Genomic DNA, 17,331 nt, shown 5'->3' on the forward strand with positions numbered 1-17,331 from the left:
CATTGAGAAATGATCAAATGTGGAATCACAAGTTTGACCTGTAATGAGGGTGGAGGAAGCCCTCACCCACAAGTGCTGATGGAGCGATTGCATGGAGCGATGGTGGCCACATTCTTCTCTTTCAACTAAAACCCCTCCCACTTTGCATTACATATAACTCAGCAAACACAGTGATGCTCACAACTGCAGATCCTCTCCTGCGTTCCCACCTGGTCCACATCCAGATCCTCCATCATGTCTCTGAGGGCTAAATCCTACGGCCAGAAAACCCTGAGCGTCTACGGTGGAGCCGGCGGCCACGGCACCCGCATCTCCTCCGCCCGGTCGGGCTACGTGCCCGCTCCAGGCTTCAACCTGGCTGACGGCTTGGACCTCCAGGTCGGCGCCAACGAGAAGGCCACCATGCAGAACCTGAACGACCGTCTGGCTTCTTACCTGGAGAAGGTGCGCACCCTTGAGAAGGAGAACGAGCGCCTGGACAAGCAGATCAGAGCCTGGTACCAGAGCATAACTGTCATCAGCCACGACTACACAAGCTACTTTGCCATCATTGATGACCTGAAGGATAAGGTGAGAGTAGTATTCCAGGATTAGCCGCCAAATTGTGTGTGTGTTGGATTTAGCGGAGATACGATGGCACATATGTATAACGGCCACTAACTCTGTTTAGAAGACAGAAAGCAAATTCTCATTCCAAAGTGTCACCAGCATCACACCGATAACAATTACATGACAATGAAGTGTACACCGCATACATGCATACACAGTTTTGACCTGACTTTTAGCTAACTGTGACAACTAAGTTGTCATATGCAAAATAATCACTCCATCCCAGGAAAACTACACAGTACTCTCCCTTATCGTGTGAACGCTACTGACCTTACTGATTACAAATGAATCTAGAAGGTGTTTCAATGGGCGGCACGGTGGAACGGTGGTCGACTGGTGAGCAGATCTGTCTCACAGTTCTGAGGACTGGGGTTCAAATCCCGGCCCCGCCTGTGTGGAGATTGCATGTTCTCCCCACGCCTGCATGGGTTTTCTCCGGGTACTCAGGTTTCCTCCCACGTTCCCAAAACATTCATGGTAGGTTAAATGGATATTCTAAATTGCCCGTAGGTGTGAATGTCAGTGCGAATGGTTGCTTGTTGGTATATGCCCTGCAATTGGCTGGCGACCACTTCAGGGTGTACCGCGCCGCTCACCCAGAGTCATCTCCGATAGGCACCAGCGCTTATCCTCACTAGGGTCGCCACTAGTGAGGATAAGCGGTACGGAAAATGGATGGATGGATGGTGCTGCAATGTAGATCAACAGAGTACTAGTAAGTTTCCTGGTCATGTCAGACTTTTGCAGCCATTTGTTGCTAGGCAAAAAAATCATTGGCCTCAATCCTAACTGCCAATTTAAAAAAAATCCCACCTGGTTTGCCGATTTTGAATGGCAAAACTATGGCTGGAAGTCAAACACTCAGATATATACATTGCAAATAACTCCAAAAACATCACAATAAGATGTACAGGACATTTTTTTTAAAACATTAATTCCACACTGCTGCTATTGGCTGAGAACCAATGCACGATATTCTCTGCCTCGCTCAGTCAGCTGGAATGGGCACCAGCTCATCCGCAACTCTAATGAGGACAAGTGCTATAGAAGATGAATGGCTAGATGGATGGATAATTCCACACTGTTCTGCAAGTTTATCATAAAAACAAGACCCGTACAGTATTAGAATAAGGGGGGGAAACGAACACTGGGGAAAATGTCTTTCCCGACTACTATTTTCAACTGAATTCAGTAATAGTCAAATGTGTAGTATTATTTGAGATGGTGTATTGTTTGACCAATGTGCTCACGTTGTAGTCTCTCTGATATGTTTGTGATTCCTTGTCAGATCTGTGTCGCTGCCAGGCTCAATGCCAAGACAATTCTGGATAGTGACAACGCAAAACTGGCTGCTGATGACTTCAAAATGAAGTGAGTATGCTGTCTGTTTACCATCACGTATTTGACATCTGACACGAGCCGGCTAAACCTCACTGACCTCTGTGACGCCTTCAGGTATGAGAATGAGCTGGCCATGAGAATGACTGTGGAGGCAGACTCCACTCGGCTGAAGAGACTTCTGGAAGAGATGAACATGGCCAGAGTGGATCTGGAGTGCCAGGTGGACGGTCTGAAGGATGAGGTCATCGTGCTGAAGAAGAACCACGAAGAGGTGAGGGCATCCTGTCACCATTTAAACAAAGGTGCTTGAGCCAAATGAATTGACTTTACCTGGGTCAATACATTCCTACGCATGACCAACACCCATGATGTGTTTGCGCACAATTTTTCACCTCAGTGTGTGTTACTCCACTGCTGATGAATGAGCCAATACCATCCCTCCGCTATTTACTATTCCCTCTACGGTATGTGAACAGTGTCACCATTTGTCACAGTCTATTGTGGCTTGTGACAGTGCAAGAGCACACACAGAACCACACTCCCCTCTGAATAGACTGACGAAGTTCCGTTTTGGGTGAATGTTTTTACAAACAGCTCTGCTCCATTAAACACTGTCTTCACTTCCTTGCATTCTTCTTTGCTTCCATTAGCTCATTGCTGTTTGTCTTACAGGCACACACTCAAACATGTTAAATCAATGCACACGCACGTATTTCAAAAGAACCACAACCAGGAAAAGAACCAGGAAAAATGTCAGTTGACAAGATTCCTTCTTTGACTCCTCACAGGAATTGGCTCTGCTCAGGAGTCAGATGGGCGGTCAGGTTAACGTGGCTGTGGAAGTGTCCCCCTCTCTCGACTTGAGCCAGGCTATGACAGAGATCAGAGAACACTATGAGGCTATGATCGCCAAGAACAGCAAGGACCTCGAGTCCTGGTACCAGAGCAAGGTAAAGAACACAGCTAATGATAACTTGAAAAAATAATAATAATTAACCATGTAGCATTGTGTCTGTGATGTGCTAAGATCGCAGCAGTAGCGCAGGAAGCGATGACACATTCAGAGTCTCTGGTGACATCCCACTCAGAAATCAAAGACCTGAAGAGCACTCTCCAGAGGCTTGAAATTGAACTGCAGTCCCATCTTAGCATGGTACGTCACCTTGTATTTTCTCACCAAAATGTAATCTCGCCTGACCGTTTATCTCAGGCAGCCCGCTCATGTTGTCCCTGTGTGACCCAACCAGAAAGCATCCCTGGAGGGCACCCTGGCAGAGACACAATCCCACTCCACTGCACAGCTAGCAGGCCTGCAGAACACGGTCATGAGCTTAGAGGCCCAGCTTACCCAGATCCACGCCAACATCACCAGCAACAAGTACGAGTACGACCTTCTGTTGGACCTTAAAACACGACTGGAGCTGGAGATTGCAGAATACAGACGGCTGCTGGATGGAGAGGACGACAGGTGAGAGCGAAACTAAATACTGGACTCTCGCCGTGAAAATATTGGTAGAGATCACAACAAATACAAAGTCACTAATACCTGTAATATATATATATTTTTTCTTCTTATTCACTAGCTCAAAGCAAGGTGAGCATCATCGTAGGCACTATTAACATTGAACAAGGTTTAAACCCAGGGACTACATTTGCTCATGTTTCTTTTATTTCCTCTTTTCTACAGTGGTCACCAAGCTCATCACAGTGGTGGAGACGGTCGTGGACGGGAGGGTGGTTGAGAGCACCAAGACTGTCGACGTAGATGTGGATCACATTGAGTGATACCTGGGAAGCGACTCTAAATCCAATAAAGATCATGGAGTTAACGTTTGTGTTCTGTCATTGCATCAAAAAAATACTGTATATCCACAGTCGTATTCATTTTCACAGAATTATATTCTTCATAGTGCAATGGTGGCACAGCATTATACATGAAGCAGGCTTACTTTGCTCCTGCAACTTGACATCTTTTAGCTGCCAATTACAGAATGTCATTTCAATGGTAAGTGGTCATGTACAACGTAAGTGGTCGTCAGTATGACCTCCAGTGGACAAAATTAGGAACAATCAGAATCATCTTTATTTGCCAAGTATGTCCAAAATACACAGAAGGAATTTGTCTCCTGTAGTTGGAGTTCAAGTACGACAACAGACAGTCAATTGACAGAGAACACTTTTGAGACATAAAGACATTGAGAAAAACAGTCACTGAGCAATAAAGGGTTGCTAGTTATCTGGTAATGCCAGTACAATTATTGTTTTTATTATTTTTTTTAAATAAAAATTGTGCAAAAAGATGCAGAGTCCTCTAGCACTTAGAGCAGTTCAAATGACTAATATTGCAATAGTCCGATGCAATGACCATTGTGCAAAGGGCGCCGAGACTTCAAGGAGTGTATGCAGTTTAAAGTGACGAGTAGCGCGATAATCTGGGACAATGTTGATTGTGCAAATGTTGCAGATTCTCCTCAGTCAGTGTGCAAGAGGGACAGATGCTACTCTGGCATGAGTGCCCAGTATTGGTCAACAACAGCGAGACTACTACAGTGAGTGCATGGGTAATGTATAATTGGCCCGACAGAAATGTGACAACAAACTCAAGACAAAAAAAATTGGCAGCATGTTGCAATCGAATTGTAGGTTAGCTGTTTACGACGTTGATTGCAAGAGGGAAGAAGCTGTTGGAATGTCTGCTAGTTCGAGTTTGCATTGATCGGTAGCGCCTACCTGAGGGAAGGTGCTGGAAGAGCTGGTGACCGGGATGTGGAGGGTCCGAGAGGACTTTGCACGCTTTGTCTTAGTTCTGGCAGCGTGCAAGTCCTCAAGGGTGGGTATGGGGGTACCGACAATCTTTTCAGCAGTTTTGTTTGTCCGTTGCAGTCTAAGTTTATCCTTTTTTGTAGCAGCACCAAACCAGACTGTGATGGATGGACAGGACTGATTCGATGACCGCTGTGTAGAACTGCTTCAGCAGCTCCTGTGGCAGGCCGTGCTTCCTCAGAAGCCGCAGGAAGTACATCCTCTGCTGGGCCTTTTTGAGGACGGAGTTGATGTTGATCGCCCACTTCAGGTCCTAAGGGACTGTAATTCCCAGGAACTTGAAGGTCTCGACGGTTGACACAAGGCAGCTGGACAACGTGAGGGGCAGCTGTGGCGAAGGATGCCTCCTGAAGTCCACGATCATCTCTACAGTCTTGAGCGTGTTCAGCTCCAGGTTGTGTCGGCCGCACCACAGCTCCAGCCGCTCCACTTCCTGTCAATATGCAGACTCGTCACCGTCTTTGATTAGGCCGATGACAGTGGTGTCATCTGCAAACTTCAGGAATTTGACAGCCAGGTGCGTTGAGGCGCAGTCGTTCGTGTAGAGAGAGAAGAGCAGCGGAGAGAGGACACAACCTTGGGGTGCTCCAGTGCTGATGCTGCGTGTGGATGAGGTGGTATCCCCCAGCCTCACCTGCTGTGTCCTGCCCATCAGAAAGCTATCAATCCACTGGCAGATGGCAGGCGAGACGTTGAGTTGGAGAAGCTTGGAGGAAAGGAGTTCAGGGATGATGGTGTTGAACGTTGAGCTGAATTCCACGAACAGGATCCTCACGTAGGTGAAAGTTGGTGAAAAAATGTCCGGAGTTGCCTCCTTGATGATTAGCAAGTCTCCCCTTGTGGAAGTGAGTCGTGTAATGTCTCCAAAGATGAATGAAAAACACAAAAACAATATTAGAGAGCGCATAAACGAGGCGTCCACATGGGTAGGCGCCATCTTGTTTTTTTTTACTATTTACTAATTACTATTAGGGCTGCACGATATTTTGTTTTAGCATCGTCCTCGCGATGTACATGTGCGTAATAGTCACATCGCAGGGTCTGCTGCGATGTCGGTGTACTGTAATATACAGTGAATCAACTGTAATATTAAAAGTGACCAGCAGAGGGACCTGTTTGGACATGCTCAAAAGATTAAAAGATTGCACAGCTGGCATGGTGCGTTTCTTATTTCACTCTTCAGAATGAAACTTGGCAGGCACGCTGCAGAGGTGCGTTCAGGGACACTGCGGGATTAAATGTGTCATTTTGTAATACATTACATAACTGTAAAAACCTATTACTAGGAAAATTATTATTTGTATCAGAATGCTTTAGATACAATACTGTATGATCACACTGTGATAATATGGAATTTATTTAGTTTTTTTAATATAAAAATAGATAAATTAGTTTTTAACTGAGTCAGCTAGAGCTGCGAGGAATGCGAGGTTACCAATGTCATACATGTCATCGTTGCTGTCATACTGTGTTGCATGTTTTTGTTTGCAAGGCATTTACGAGGAAGACATTAATCTTTCTTTGTTTTGTGTTCAGCTGCTGCATTCTTAACTTGGAAAGTGGGCGGTGTGGCGCAGAGGGTAAGTGCACACCCCTGCAACCGGAGCCTGGGAATTTAGATGGAGAGGCCCCCGGTGCGCACAATTGAAGAACCAAATATTTGTTGTTCCTCCTGTCTAGCAACAAAGCCCCAAATACTAACCAATGAGCAGTGACTGTGATTTTAAGTCTTATCATTTTTACTGTAAACACTGTATGCATAATACAATTGCCTGCCTAGTACGGCAGCCTTACACACGGCATCTCTACCGGTTTTGTTATTGCTGTTGCTTTGCTTCCTGTTCCGTCCGTTTCCCTCTGTCCCGATAAGACCACCACATCTTCCAAGATACTGGTGGGGCTGCTGTCATTTTTATCAGAACTCAATAGAAATTCTCCATTTAAAAGGGGTCTGGTTTTCACTCCTCACCGAGAAACACTGCCTCCCCCCTGCAATTTGGTCTGTAATGGATGTGACACACACACACACACACTCAACAATTTCTCCATTTTTTCAAAGTACCTACAGTATCTTAAGCTTTGCCAGAGCTCATTTTGTAGAAACGGTGTGTCAGGTTAAGAAACCTGGATATATCCCAGCATGCGCCGGGAGAAACTAAAGCATTCTCTCTCATGCGGACCACATTGAAATTGGGACAAAACCACAGCCTGAAATAAAACTGAGTTTTTAAACTACCTTGTTTGCTTTATTTCGGGATTGAAACTTTGTACAGTATAATGTAAGAAACTATGTTGCCAATTTACTACCCCCTGAAGCCTTTGTGATTTGCTCATGTTCATGCATTCATTTAATGTTGTTGTCAAACCTATCATATACTGAAGTAGAAGACTTGGAAACTCAACAGAGTTAAACAAATGATCAAACTTAGACACACGGAGTAAGTTGGCAGACAAGGAGCTTTTTATTTAATCATTTCATTTGTTTGAGATGAAAAGGTGTTCTTCAGGTGTCACACCCTGTTGCTGTTTGCTGTGTGTGGCAGCTTATGCGGTGGTTGTTGTTGAGGACACCACCTTGCCATCTACCAAATCCTCTGTGACCATTATTACCATGGGAGTGCTGGACTTGGTATTGGCAATGCTGAGAAAGGTCAATGACAAATATCAGTCACAAGGCATGTGGTTAAACTCTGATGACTGCACTTTTCTTCTGGTCAAATATGTGTAAGGTATTTTTTCTTACCTGCCCTCTCCATCCATCAGTCTCCTGTACTCCGCGATTTCCCTCTCAAGTCTGGTCTTAATGTCAAGGAGTAGGCAGTATTCCCTGTTCTGGTGTTCAATCTCAGCACGCAGTTGCGTCAGTTGCTGTTCAATGGCTGTCACCTGTGCTTGGAGACTTTGGAGGATCATGGAATATCGGTTTTCGGTTTCAGCTAATGTGTTTTCCAGGGCTGCTTTCTGGAGGAGAACAGTGAAGTGTGAATTCAGCATTCAAGAAAATGCAAGCGGAAATCCTCATGAGAGTGTATAGCTAAAGGGATCTGCTTTATTTACCATGGAAAGTTGAGACTGTAGTTCAATCTCCAAGCCCTGCAGAGTGCGCCGGATCTCAGTGATCTCTGACCTGGAGGTCTGGAGCGTTTCTGTGCTGACAGCCATTTCCTTGTTCAGTGCCTCGGTCTGCAATATACATGATAGACTTTTAGTGTCATATTCCACTACATGCTTTGGAACAACCAACGATGTTTCAGTGGAATTACATTGGACTGGAACCAGATATCCAGTTCCCGCTGATTCTTTGCGGCCACGCTCTCGTACTGGTCACGGATCTCGTTGATGATTCTGGAAAGGTCGACTTGTGGTTTGGCGTCCACCTCTACGTTGATCTGTCCAGTCATTTGTAACCTCAAGGCTGCCATTTCCTGTCACGTAAAAAGGTTTGTAAGACATTGGTCAGAGAGTAGGTTATGGCAACTCAGACACTGATTGTGAAAGGATTTGCAACTCACTTCCTCATGGTTCTTTTTGAGGTAGATAAGCTCATCCCTGAGGCCTTCAATCTGCATCTCCAAGTCTGATCGGACCAGTGTCAACTCATCTAACATTCTCTTCAGGCCGGCAATATCTGACTCCACTGATAGACGCATAGCCAGCTCATTGTCATATCTATGAGGCAGCAAGGGGTCAGAAAATCATGCTCCACCATGGTAGAATATATACTGGCAGTTTGCAAAGTCATCCTCATTGTCAGTCTTGAAACGTACTTAGTTTTGAAGTCATCTGCTGCCAGTTTAGCGTTGTCAATGGCAAGATAGATGCCTCCGTTGATTCGTGTGGCATCCTGGATCTGTGCGATTTAGAAATATAGAATATTAGCATTCTGTCATGACTACTGAATACACAGAGTAAGACGCAAATTCCTACCTTTCCCTGCAGGTCGTTGATGGTGGCCTGATAAGCAGAGTAGTCACGGGCAAGGGGGGAGGCCTTGTTCTCCAAGAACTGACGGATCTTCAGCTCAAGTTCGGCATTGGCCTTCTCAAGGGTGCGCACCTTGTCCAAGTAGGAGGCCAGGCGGTCGTTCAGGTTCTGCATAGTGGCCTTCTCATTGGCTCCAACATGGACATCCAGGGCCTCACCCACGCCGAAGCCTCCGCCTCCGCCTCCGCCACCTCCCATGCCAAAACCATAACCGCCAGCACCTCCTAGGCTAAAACTGCTGGTGGAGATTTTTGAGCCGATTCCTCCTGCACCTCCATGAACACTTAAAGCATACCCCTTACGAATACCGCCAGCCAGGTTTCTACCTACGTAGGAGCGGCCAGAGAAAGAGGACCTGCTGATGGATGCCATTGTGCTGACTGGTCGGTGGTGTCTGCCTGCCTCAAAGTGGAGATGATGGACTGAGATACACAGCTCCTCCCGTGTGCCCCTTTTATGCACCACAAGGCCGCCGTCTGCTGAAAGTGGAGGCATGCAGAGCTGATGGGAGGAGCATTACCTGAGATGCCCCACCCTTCACACTTATCCCTAGGGTTAATTTACCCATGAATGATCTGAAGGAGAAAGTGGGACATGTAGAAACCAAAAGCAATTTATAAAAATAAAAAAAATGCATTTAAACCACATGGAAAACATAGGCTTTTTGTTGCTTTTACACTTTAGTCTCTCCAGTTCACTGTGCATGAAAGCCATTATTCGATTACAACCACTATATTTTATTGCTTTAAAATATGACGAGTTAAAGCGCCGCGCCCTGCCCTGTTAGCCCGAGGCTGCGTAGTCAGGTCCAACCAGTTTGAAGTGTCATGTCAGTGCTCTGACAGAGGATCTTTCTTCAATGAATTACTGCCGTGCTTCAACAAGTCAGCCATACCCTGTTGGCTAATGGCAAAAAAAAAATTATATAAGAAACTAGTATTGGAAACCCATTAAGAGAGATCAGTTTCACTCAACTTCAACTCTTATTTTGCACAAATATAAGCACAATCTCCTGCACTATTGAAGCTTTGGTGAACTCAGCTGTCTACATTTTGGTTTATGGAGGCTTTTCAGAGAAGGTGAACGCAGTTGAAAAGAACAGAGGCTGTAGACAACACTTAGTGCAATGTATGTCATACAGTAAAAGCAACCTCCGGATTCTTATTTGAGGTGGAAACACTTCTCCAATGCAGGTTCTAACTGAAGGCATTGAATTATGTCCATGTCCGTAGTTACTTTGCATTTCCAGGGTTTTATCACCATACCACATAACTGCTATGTTTACTGCTGTAAAGTGTAGTTCTGCACTGCACTGCAAGCCATTGCTTTGTGCTTGCATAAGAGGTGCAACATGATGACATGATTGTAACTGGTGGGTGTGCCAAAGGGGGATTAGGCAGAGCCGAACTTGTTGCTGCTCTGGTTGTGTTGGTTTCAGGAACATCCATCCATCCATTTTCTGAGCCGCTTCTCCTCACGAGTGTTGCGGGTGTGCTGTAGCCTATCCCAGCTGTCATCGGGCAGGAGGCGGTGTACACCCTGAACTGGTTGCCAGCCAATCGCAGGGCACACATAAACAAACAACCATCCATCCATACATAAATACATACACACATTCACACCTACGGGCAATTTAGAGTCTCCAATTAATGCATGGTTTTGGGATGTGGGAGGAAACCGGAACCGGAGTGCCGGGAGAAACCCCACGCACGACCCCTCATGTCGTATGAAAAATGTCTACGTAAGAGTGTAACATACTGTCTCCTAGCCACTGATGGTACAGCGATATACTCGCTTGACTTCAGTCCAGGCAGTGTGGGTTCCTTTCCTATTCAGCAAGGAACAGTGTGAGTGTGAATGATTGTCTGTCTCTGTGTGCACCTGTACCTTTGTGAATGATATCAATCTCTCTCCAGTCAGGTGAGGTAGGCTCCAATTATAGATGTAATTAAGAATTACATGAAAAAATTATCGAGTGGTAAATGTCATGCATGAGAGCTACAGTGCTCAAATTGCAATGACCATTCTTTGCTAATTTTGCTAATTAGCATAGATAACATAGATAGACAGCACACATAACCTTTTTTTTTTTGAGGCGGTGTAGCACCAGCTTGTCTTATTGGTTGGTCTTTGTGTGTGTGGGGGGGGGCGTGGACTTGGTTTTTGTGAGAGTCACCAGGACATGGACTGAGAAGAACTAAATCTGACAATTTACAAGCTCAGTATCAAAACAAGCGAATGTTGCTGTACGATGTAACTGCCATATACTCTTGGGCAATCATCTTTATGTTATATAACTGTTAGCTGCAAACCAACGGTATATAAGCCTACAAACTCTTATTGTAAACCTTTTACAAGACGATGTCACACAGAATCAGGCTCTGTGGGGTATCAAGGAGAAAATACGATGTGTCATGGTACCAATCTGCAAATACATTGAAGCATCTGAAAGCATCTGAAAACATCTCATCTGTTCATTGATAGTGTCGAACAATGATGTGACCACTATGTTCCACACATCTCTGTGAGGATATTTCCATGGCGCCGTTGAGCAAATTAAGCAAATCAAGATATTTTGTGTTGGGCAAAGAGTCACGACCAGTTGCACACAGTCTTGCTTGAACGCACCAGGTCACGTGAAAGTGAACAGCGACGTTGGTATGTGAGGTATTAGTGTAAGGAGTGGCTGGAATCTGAGTGAAGCAAACTAGCAATTTAGTTTGAGGTTTTTTGTCATTTCCTTCAACACATTTTCTAATTCATAGCGGACATCTCTGATACAATGTGTGTTGTGTGTCATGTGCATGACTGCGTGAATGTGTGCATGTGAAAGAATTAAAGGCTTGCCAGTAAACTGAGACTCATTAGGTGAAAGAATGGCTGGACACCAAAGTTGTAATAAATGAAAACGAACGAAAAAAAACTCAAACTAAAATTGAAAAAAGCACTTTCAAAATTAAATCAAATAAAAAAATGAGAATGCTTTTTTAAAAAAAACTAACGAAAATTACATTTTACATTTGCAAAACTAAGTAAAACTAACTATAATTACAGCGGAAATGTCCTTTGTTTTCATTTTTGTCATTTAATTTCATATATGAACCTTCGGGGTTGATTTCTAATGTATTTATTTCAGATAAATTCATACAGACCCTTCCAAAGGTATTGCAATGGCAAGTTCAATTTGTTGATGAGTGGTTTGCATCTTGTGGTATGGCCTGTATATTCTCTCAACGTCTATGACAGTGGATTGTGATACCTTAACCTCTACCCTGTGGAGGTTGGCAGTTATGTCACTGACTGTTGTCGTTGGGTGTTTCTTCACTGCTCTCACAATGTTTCTGTCATCAACTGCTGTTGATACCCTGGGCCGACCTGTTCGATGTCTGTTGCTCAGTACACCAGTAGTTTCTTTCTTTTTCAGGACATTCCAAATTGTTGTATTGGCTATGCCCAATGTTTGTGCAATATCTGTGATTGATTTTCCCTCTTCTCTCAGCTTCTAAATAGTTTCCTTTTCTCCCATAGACAGCTCTCTGGTCTTCATGTTTGCTTAACAGCAAATGCAGTTTTCACAGGTGAAACCCAAACCCAAAAACAAACACTCTCTAATGTTTAAGCAATCGCTCTATAAGGCAACACCTGAGCAACTAGAAACACCCATCAGTCACATGAAAGTAATAACATAGTAAAAGGCCTCTAAAGTAAATATTCTACTCTATTTTGTTCATTTAAAAAACACTAATAAAACCAAGTGCCAAGTGTAGAATGACAGTCCCCTGATGTGCATGCATGTACTGTATACGTAGTGCACAGAACGCTAGGAAAGAGAACAGTTTGCACGTCATCTTGCAGTAGTTTTTGGCCCACAGTGCACCATTACAGTGGACGACCAAGTGCGTCACTGGGTCACGTTTTAGCCATGCCTAAAAACTCAGGAAAACTGAAAACGTGGAAAAACACTCTAAAGCTATACTTCTGCAATTTAATACTACAATCTGCATATTTTCAGACACAAATCTCTGAATTCAAGTACAGGGCATTTAAAATGATTTATCCTGCTCACACGTTATACTGTATCCAAACAGGGGTGTGTGCGCATTCGCTGTCTTGTTCACTTATTCTTCTAAATGGGAACAGTCAGCTCAAGTTCACTTTGAATAGGCTACGAAGTGCTGAGGAGACAAAAAAAGAAGACTGCAGCTTCAGGGGGAAGCAGTTCGAGCATGTCAGAAATGTGGTTTGTGCTCCAACCTGCAAGTGAGAGCCTCAGGTGCTTTTAGTTGGGTGTGGAACTCTCATGTTGGAGACAAAATGAAACGTAAGACATGGAAGTGCACATATAATAGTATAATAAAGAAACATTTTGCCCATAACACAGACATTTACTCCAAACACTCAGGAGAATTGATTTGGGCCATGCTCCCTCCAGTGCAACAGTTTTATGAAGATCAACATTGGAGTTTTTTTTTTAATTTATTTAAATCCTTCATCTGACACACATAAATAGCAATGAAACAATATTTCATATTCTGTCTATTTTATGGCAAAATAAGCATAATAGTCTTCCCATGAGTGAGTGCAGCAACAGGAGCTGTTTTCTTTGTCAGCTTTTCAAAAGCTACTCTTGAATTCAGGTTCAGACAGGTTCGTGTGGTATGGTGACATAGCCTGCAGGTGTTGATTGGCTCCACCCTTAACAACTATCAATGATTTATGCAACACTGTTTGCATGCTCTCTGAGGTCTGGAAATTTCCAGCAGAGATTGCAAAAGATTTGAGCAAGCCTACTATGAATTCACTTGCAACATTTATATGAATGAAAACAAAAGAGTCTCTTCATTATTTTTACAGCTGCTATTTAATGATAAATGTACAATGTGTTTGACTGCATGCAATGCTGCCGACTATTCTTGGTTCAGTCCACGTTCACTTTTGCATACGTATAGCGTTTATTTTGTTATGCACAGTTTGCCATTCACATCAGCATATTTATTATTCCTGCACATTTTACACAAACACTGCCACTGCTCCTTCTGCTCCATCTTATGTCATGATGTTGTAAATATGTACATACAGCGGTATTTAACTCGTCACCAGTTTTCTCATTAAATATGTTTATTGACATGAACATTTCACCAGATGTCGGGAACAACCCAAGTCATCCATACATACAAAAAAAGTATGTCAAATAAGCTCAGAAAATAAGTTATGTGTAATAATGTGAAATGACACAGGGAAAAAGTATTGAGCACACCAACTGGTATTTATTTTATACTTTGTACGAAAGCCTTTGTTTGCAATGACAGCTTCAAGACGCCTCCGGTATGGAGAAACTAGTTGCATGCATTACTCTGGTGTGATTTTGGCCCATTCCTCCACACAAGCAGTCTTAAAATCTTCAAGGTTCCGTGGGCTTCTTTTATGGACCTTGAATTTCAGTTCTTTCCATAGATTTTCGATAGGAATCAAATGTTCACCCTCGTTTTATTTTCATCATCCTCGTAGATGGCAGCATATTTTTGTCAAGAATGTCTCGGTACATTTGCCCATTCATCCTTCCTTCAATAATGTGAAGTTTACCAGGACCATTTTCTGAAAAGCAGCCCCACACCATCATGTTCCCACCTCCGAACTTCACTCTTGGTATGGTGTTTTTAGGGTGATGTGCGCTGCCATTTCTCCTCCAAATGTGCTGCCAATTATGGCATCCAAACAGTTCAATTTCGCTCTCATCTGACCAGACTATATTCTCCAAGTATTTAACTGGCCTGTCCAAATGTTGTTCAGCAAACTTAAAATGAGCTTCGACATGCTTTTTTCCCCAGCAATGGGGTCTTGCGTGATGAGCGTGCATAGAAGCCATGGCGGCGGAGTACATTGCTCACTGTTTTCCTTGTGACAACAGTACCAGTCTTTTTGAAGCGCTCCACAGGTGGTCCTTGGCTCTTGGACAACTCTTCTGATTATTCTTTGCACTCCTCTGTCAGAAATCTTGCGAGGAGCACCTGATCGAGGCAAATTTATGGTGGTATTATTGGCTTTCCACTTACGTAATACGGCCCCAACCATGCTCACTGAAACTTTTAGCTTAGATATGCGCCTACAACCAATCCCATTGTTATGTTTTGAAACAATTAGTTTGCGGTCTTGAGACAGCTCTTTGCTCTTATCCATCATGAGATGTGTCTTGACTCACACCTTGGCAACGAGACCTTTTTGTAGGCCATTAATTAGGACTGAACCAGCTGACATTCATTTGCACTGACAAGGGATTGGCTTGATTATTGATAGATTATAGGTGTTGTCTTGCCTTTCCATGCCTTTTTGCACCTCCCTTTCTTCATCTGTTCAATACCAATCGCAGGGCACATACAAACAAACAACCATTCGCACACACATTCACACCTACGGGCAATTTAGAGACTCCAATTAACATACCATGCATGTTTTTGGGATGTGGGAGGAAACCGCAGTGCCCGGAGAAAACCCACGCAGGCACGGGGAGAACATGCAAACTCCACACAGGCGGGGCCGGGGATTGAACCCGGGTCCGCAGAACTGTGAGGCTGACGCTCTAACCAGTCGGTCACCGTGCCACCGCAAACATAAATATATATTTTTATTTCAATTAAACTGAGACTAAAGGGAAATGTTGGCATTGGGAGTGCACTGTCGAGCCACGTTGTTTCTTTTGCAGTTGACAGGGGAGATGTTCATGCAGTGCACTCATAAAGGTGACTCACGTTCCTTGCACAGAGCGCCTGCGGGTGTCTTCGTCTTGTCCAAGCAGGTTCAATAAGTGTATGAAAAGCCTTTTGAGCATGGATTCAATAGCCTTGATATCTAGTTTAAGGTCCATAGTGCACTCATCGTCACTTGTAAGACATTTCAGTGCATTATGTGACTGTGTCTTACTAGTAAAACAAAATTCGACTACTCTACGACTTTTCTGCACATTACTAAGACAACTTTGCCTCACTAGTACGAGGCCTACATGTTACTAGTGAGGCAACTGAGCACCGGTTGACATCTACGCCCTGCTAGTAGCATGCAGTTTGTCCAGGTTTGCCTCACTAGTAACGTAGTTGTTCAACTAGTATGACAAAGGTGTCCTACTAGTGAACTGAAATGTCAAACAGTATTGCAAGCAAGTTTTAGTTTTTTCACATTATAGTCAACTACAACCCCAAGTTACTGCAGCACAGGAAATGCTTACCAGTTGACCAAGTGGCACTAGTAGTGGGGGGGAGTCTAGAATATTCTTATTAGTGAGGGCAACGAGCATACTAGTAGGCCGTAGCACACGGACCTTAAGATGGACATCTTAACAACTAGTGTATCAAATAAATGCTCAAACAGCTTTTCATGTTAGTGTGAATGTGTCAGCTGGCATGCACACTTTGACTAAACGTTTGGTTGTATTGCTCATGCATGGATCAATTTACAATTTTAACTTTTGATTCTTTCTGAGGCATATATATATATAATATGTTAGAAATGATTTATATTATGCAAGTGCTTTACACAGGTTGTCCCGAAAATATTAGACTTAGAACGAAATGTGAAAAACGAAGTTAAAAGGACATATTTTGCATGAATTGGGTGTGGTTATAGCTTTAATTTTAGAAAGACACAAACGCCACCTGGTGGCTAAGAGGCTCCATGGGCCTTACAAAGTGATAGAATAGTAAACTACAGTACAAATTAAGCTGTTTATCTATTTCTCAGTGTACACAAGGACACCTTTTAAACTTTTGTATTATTATTAGACTCACCTATTGTTGAATTCTTGTGAATTCGATTTTGAGAAATTACAAAAGGTAGCAAGACTACATTCTAAAATACAGTTGTGCGAGTGGCGTTTTTAGCTTGAATGGGACCTTATTCGAGACCCCCCTTTGGGGCCAACCCCCCCCAAACACACACTCATACCGATGAAAAACACACTGGAGTGGACGGTATATTTTCTTTGAAATATATTGCACTATAAACTAATTAGATTACAGCAACAGCTATAGAAAATCTGAATTATGGTAACAACACAAACCTTGCATTGCAGAATTACATATTTAAAGAACTACTTTGCATGATTTTTATTCCAACCTTTTTTCATGATTTGTATTGTCAATTTATTTCATATTAGTAACTTCATTTACCTAATACTTGTGAAACTATTGACATTAAACATACACCGCTGGTAACAATTGGAGGTTGCAGTATTGTCATTTTCTTTGTGGTATAAAGATGATTATGCACACGTAAGTACACGATATAACTGACCAGGAGCGACTGCTCATCCATTTACATTAAACCAGAGGTTCTCATTAGCCATACAGCAATACGCGCAAAGTTACTTCAAGCTTGTCATGCTACTAAATCAACCGGGGACTCGCTGAAAAGAACACCAGCTTAAAGGTACAAAAAGAATGATGCACAACAAGTATGACATCCATCCTATTACACTATGAGGAAAACACAAACAACAGCTAACATGAACAATAAAACATAATCGGCTACAATTTTTACAAATGCTGCTAGGCATCGTCCCAGCAGCATCACTTGTGTCGTCGC

At 43.4% G+C, this 17,331-nt stretch overlaps 2 protein-coding genes across 2 annotated transcripts; one reads left to right on the plus strand and one right to left on the minus strand.

The window, feature by feature from the left end:
* Positions 1-226: 226 nt before the first annotated feature.
* Positions 227-3,735, plus strand: krt98 (keratin 98). The gene is made up of 8 exons (XM_061678485.1): positions 227-570; positions 1,898-1,980; positions 2,065-2,221; positions 2,739-2,900; positions 2,978-3,103; positions 3,198-3,418; positions 3,534-3,544; positions 3,638-3,735. Exons 1-8 carry the CDS (start codon positions 235-237, stop codon positions 3,733-3,735), a joined length of 1,194 nt encoding a protein of 397 aa, XP_061534469.1. The 5' UTR covers positions 227-234.
* A 3,477-nt stretch (positions 3,736-7,212) lies between these two features.
* krt15 (keratin 15) lies at positions 7,213-9,218 on the minus strand. The gene is made up of 7 exons (XM_061678484.1): positions 8,701-9,218; positions 8,541-8,623; positions 8,286-8,442; positions 8,037-8,198; positions 7,831-7,956; positions 7,517-7,734; positions 7,213-7,414 (listed from the first exon to the last, which is right to left on the minus strand). The coding sequence occupies exons 1-7, from the start codon at positions 9,127-9,129 to the stop codon at positions 7,318-7,320; spliced, it is 1,272 nt and encodes a 423-aa protein (XP_061534468.1). The 5' UTR covers positions 9,130-9,218; the 3' UTR covers positions 7,213-7,317.
* Positions 9,219-17,331: the final 8,113 nt, after the last annotated feature.

This window comes from Phycodurus eques, chromosome 6, assembly GCF_024500275.1.
Source record: "Phycodurus eques isolate BA_2022a chromosome 6, UOR_Pequ_1.1, whole genome shotgun sequence".
Taxonomy (NCBI): Eukaryota; Metazoa; Chordata; class Actinopteri; order Syngnathiformes; family Syngnathidae; genus Phycodurus; species Phycodurus eques.

What these genes read in the sequence shown, in the direction of transcription:
- krt15 (XM_061678484.1), bottom strand. Translation starts at nt 9,129, where the DNA reads ATGGCATCCATCAGCAGGTCCTCTTTCTCTGGCCGCTCCTACGTAGGT. An exon ending in TCAACGACCTGCAGGGAAAG is followed by an intron (nt 8,624 to 8,700) that starts GTAGGAATTTGC and finishes TAAATCGCACAG; the next exon opens with ATCCAGGATGCCACACGAAT. An exon ending in GCAGATGACTTCAAAACTAA is followed by an intron (nt 8,443 to 8,540) that starts GTACGTTTCAAG and finishes GCTGCCTCATAG; the next exon opens with ATATGACAATGAGCTGGCTA.
- krt98 (XM_061678485.1), top strand. Translation starts at nt 235, where the DNA reads ATGTCTCTGAGGGCTAAATCCTACGGCCAGAAAACCCTGAGCGTCTAC. An exon ending in GCTGATGACTTCAAAATGAA is followed by an intron (nt 1,981 to 2,064) that starts GTGAGTATGCTG and finishes TGACGCCTTCAG; the next exon opens with GTATGAGAATGAGCTGGCCA. An exon ending in TGCAGTCCCATCTTAGCATG is followed by an intron (nt 3,104 to 3,197) that starts GTACGTCACCTT and finishes TGACCCAACCAG; the next exon opens with AAAGCATCCCTGGAGGGCAC.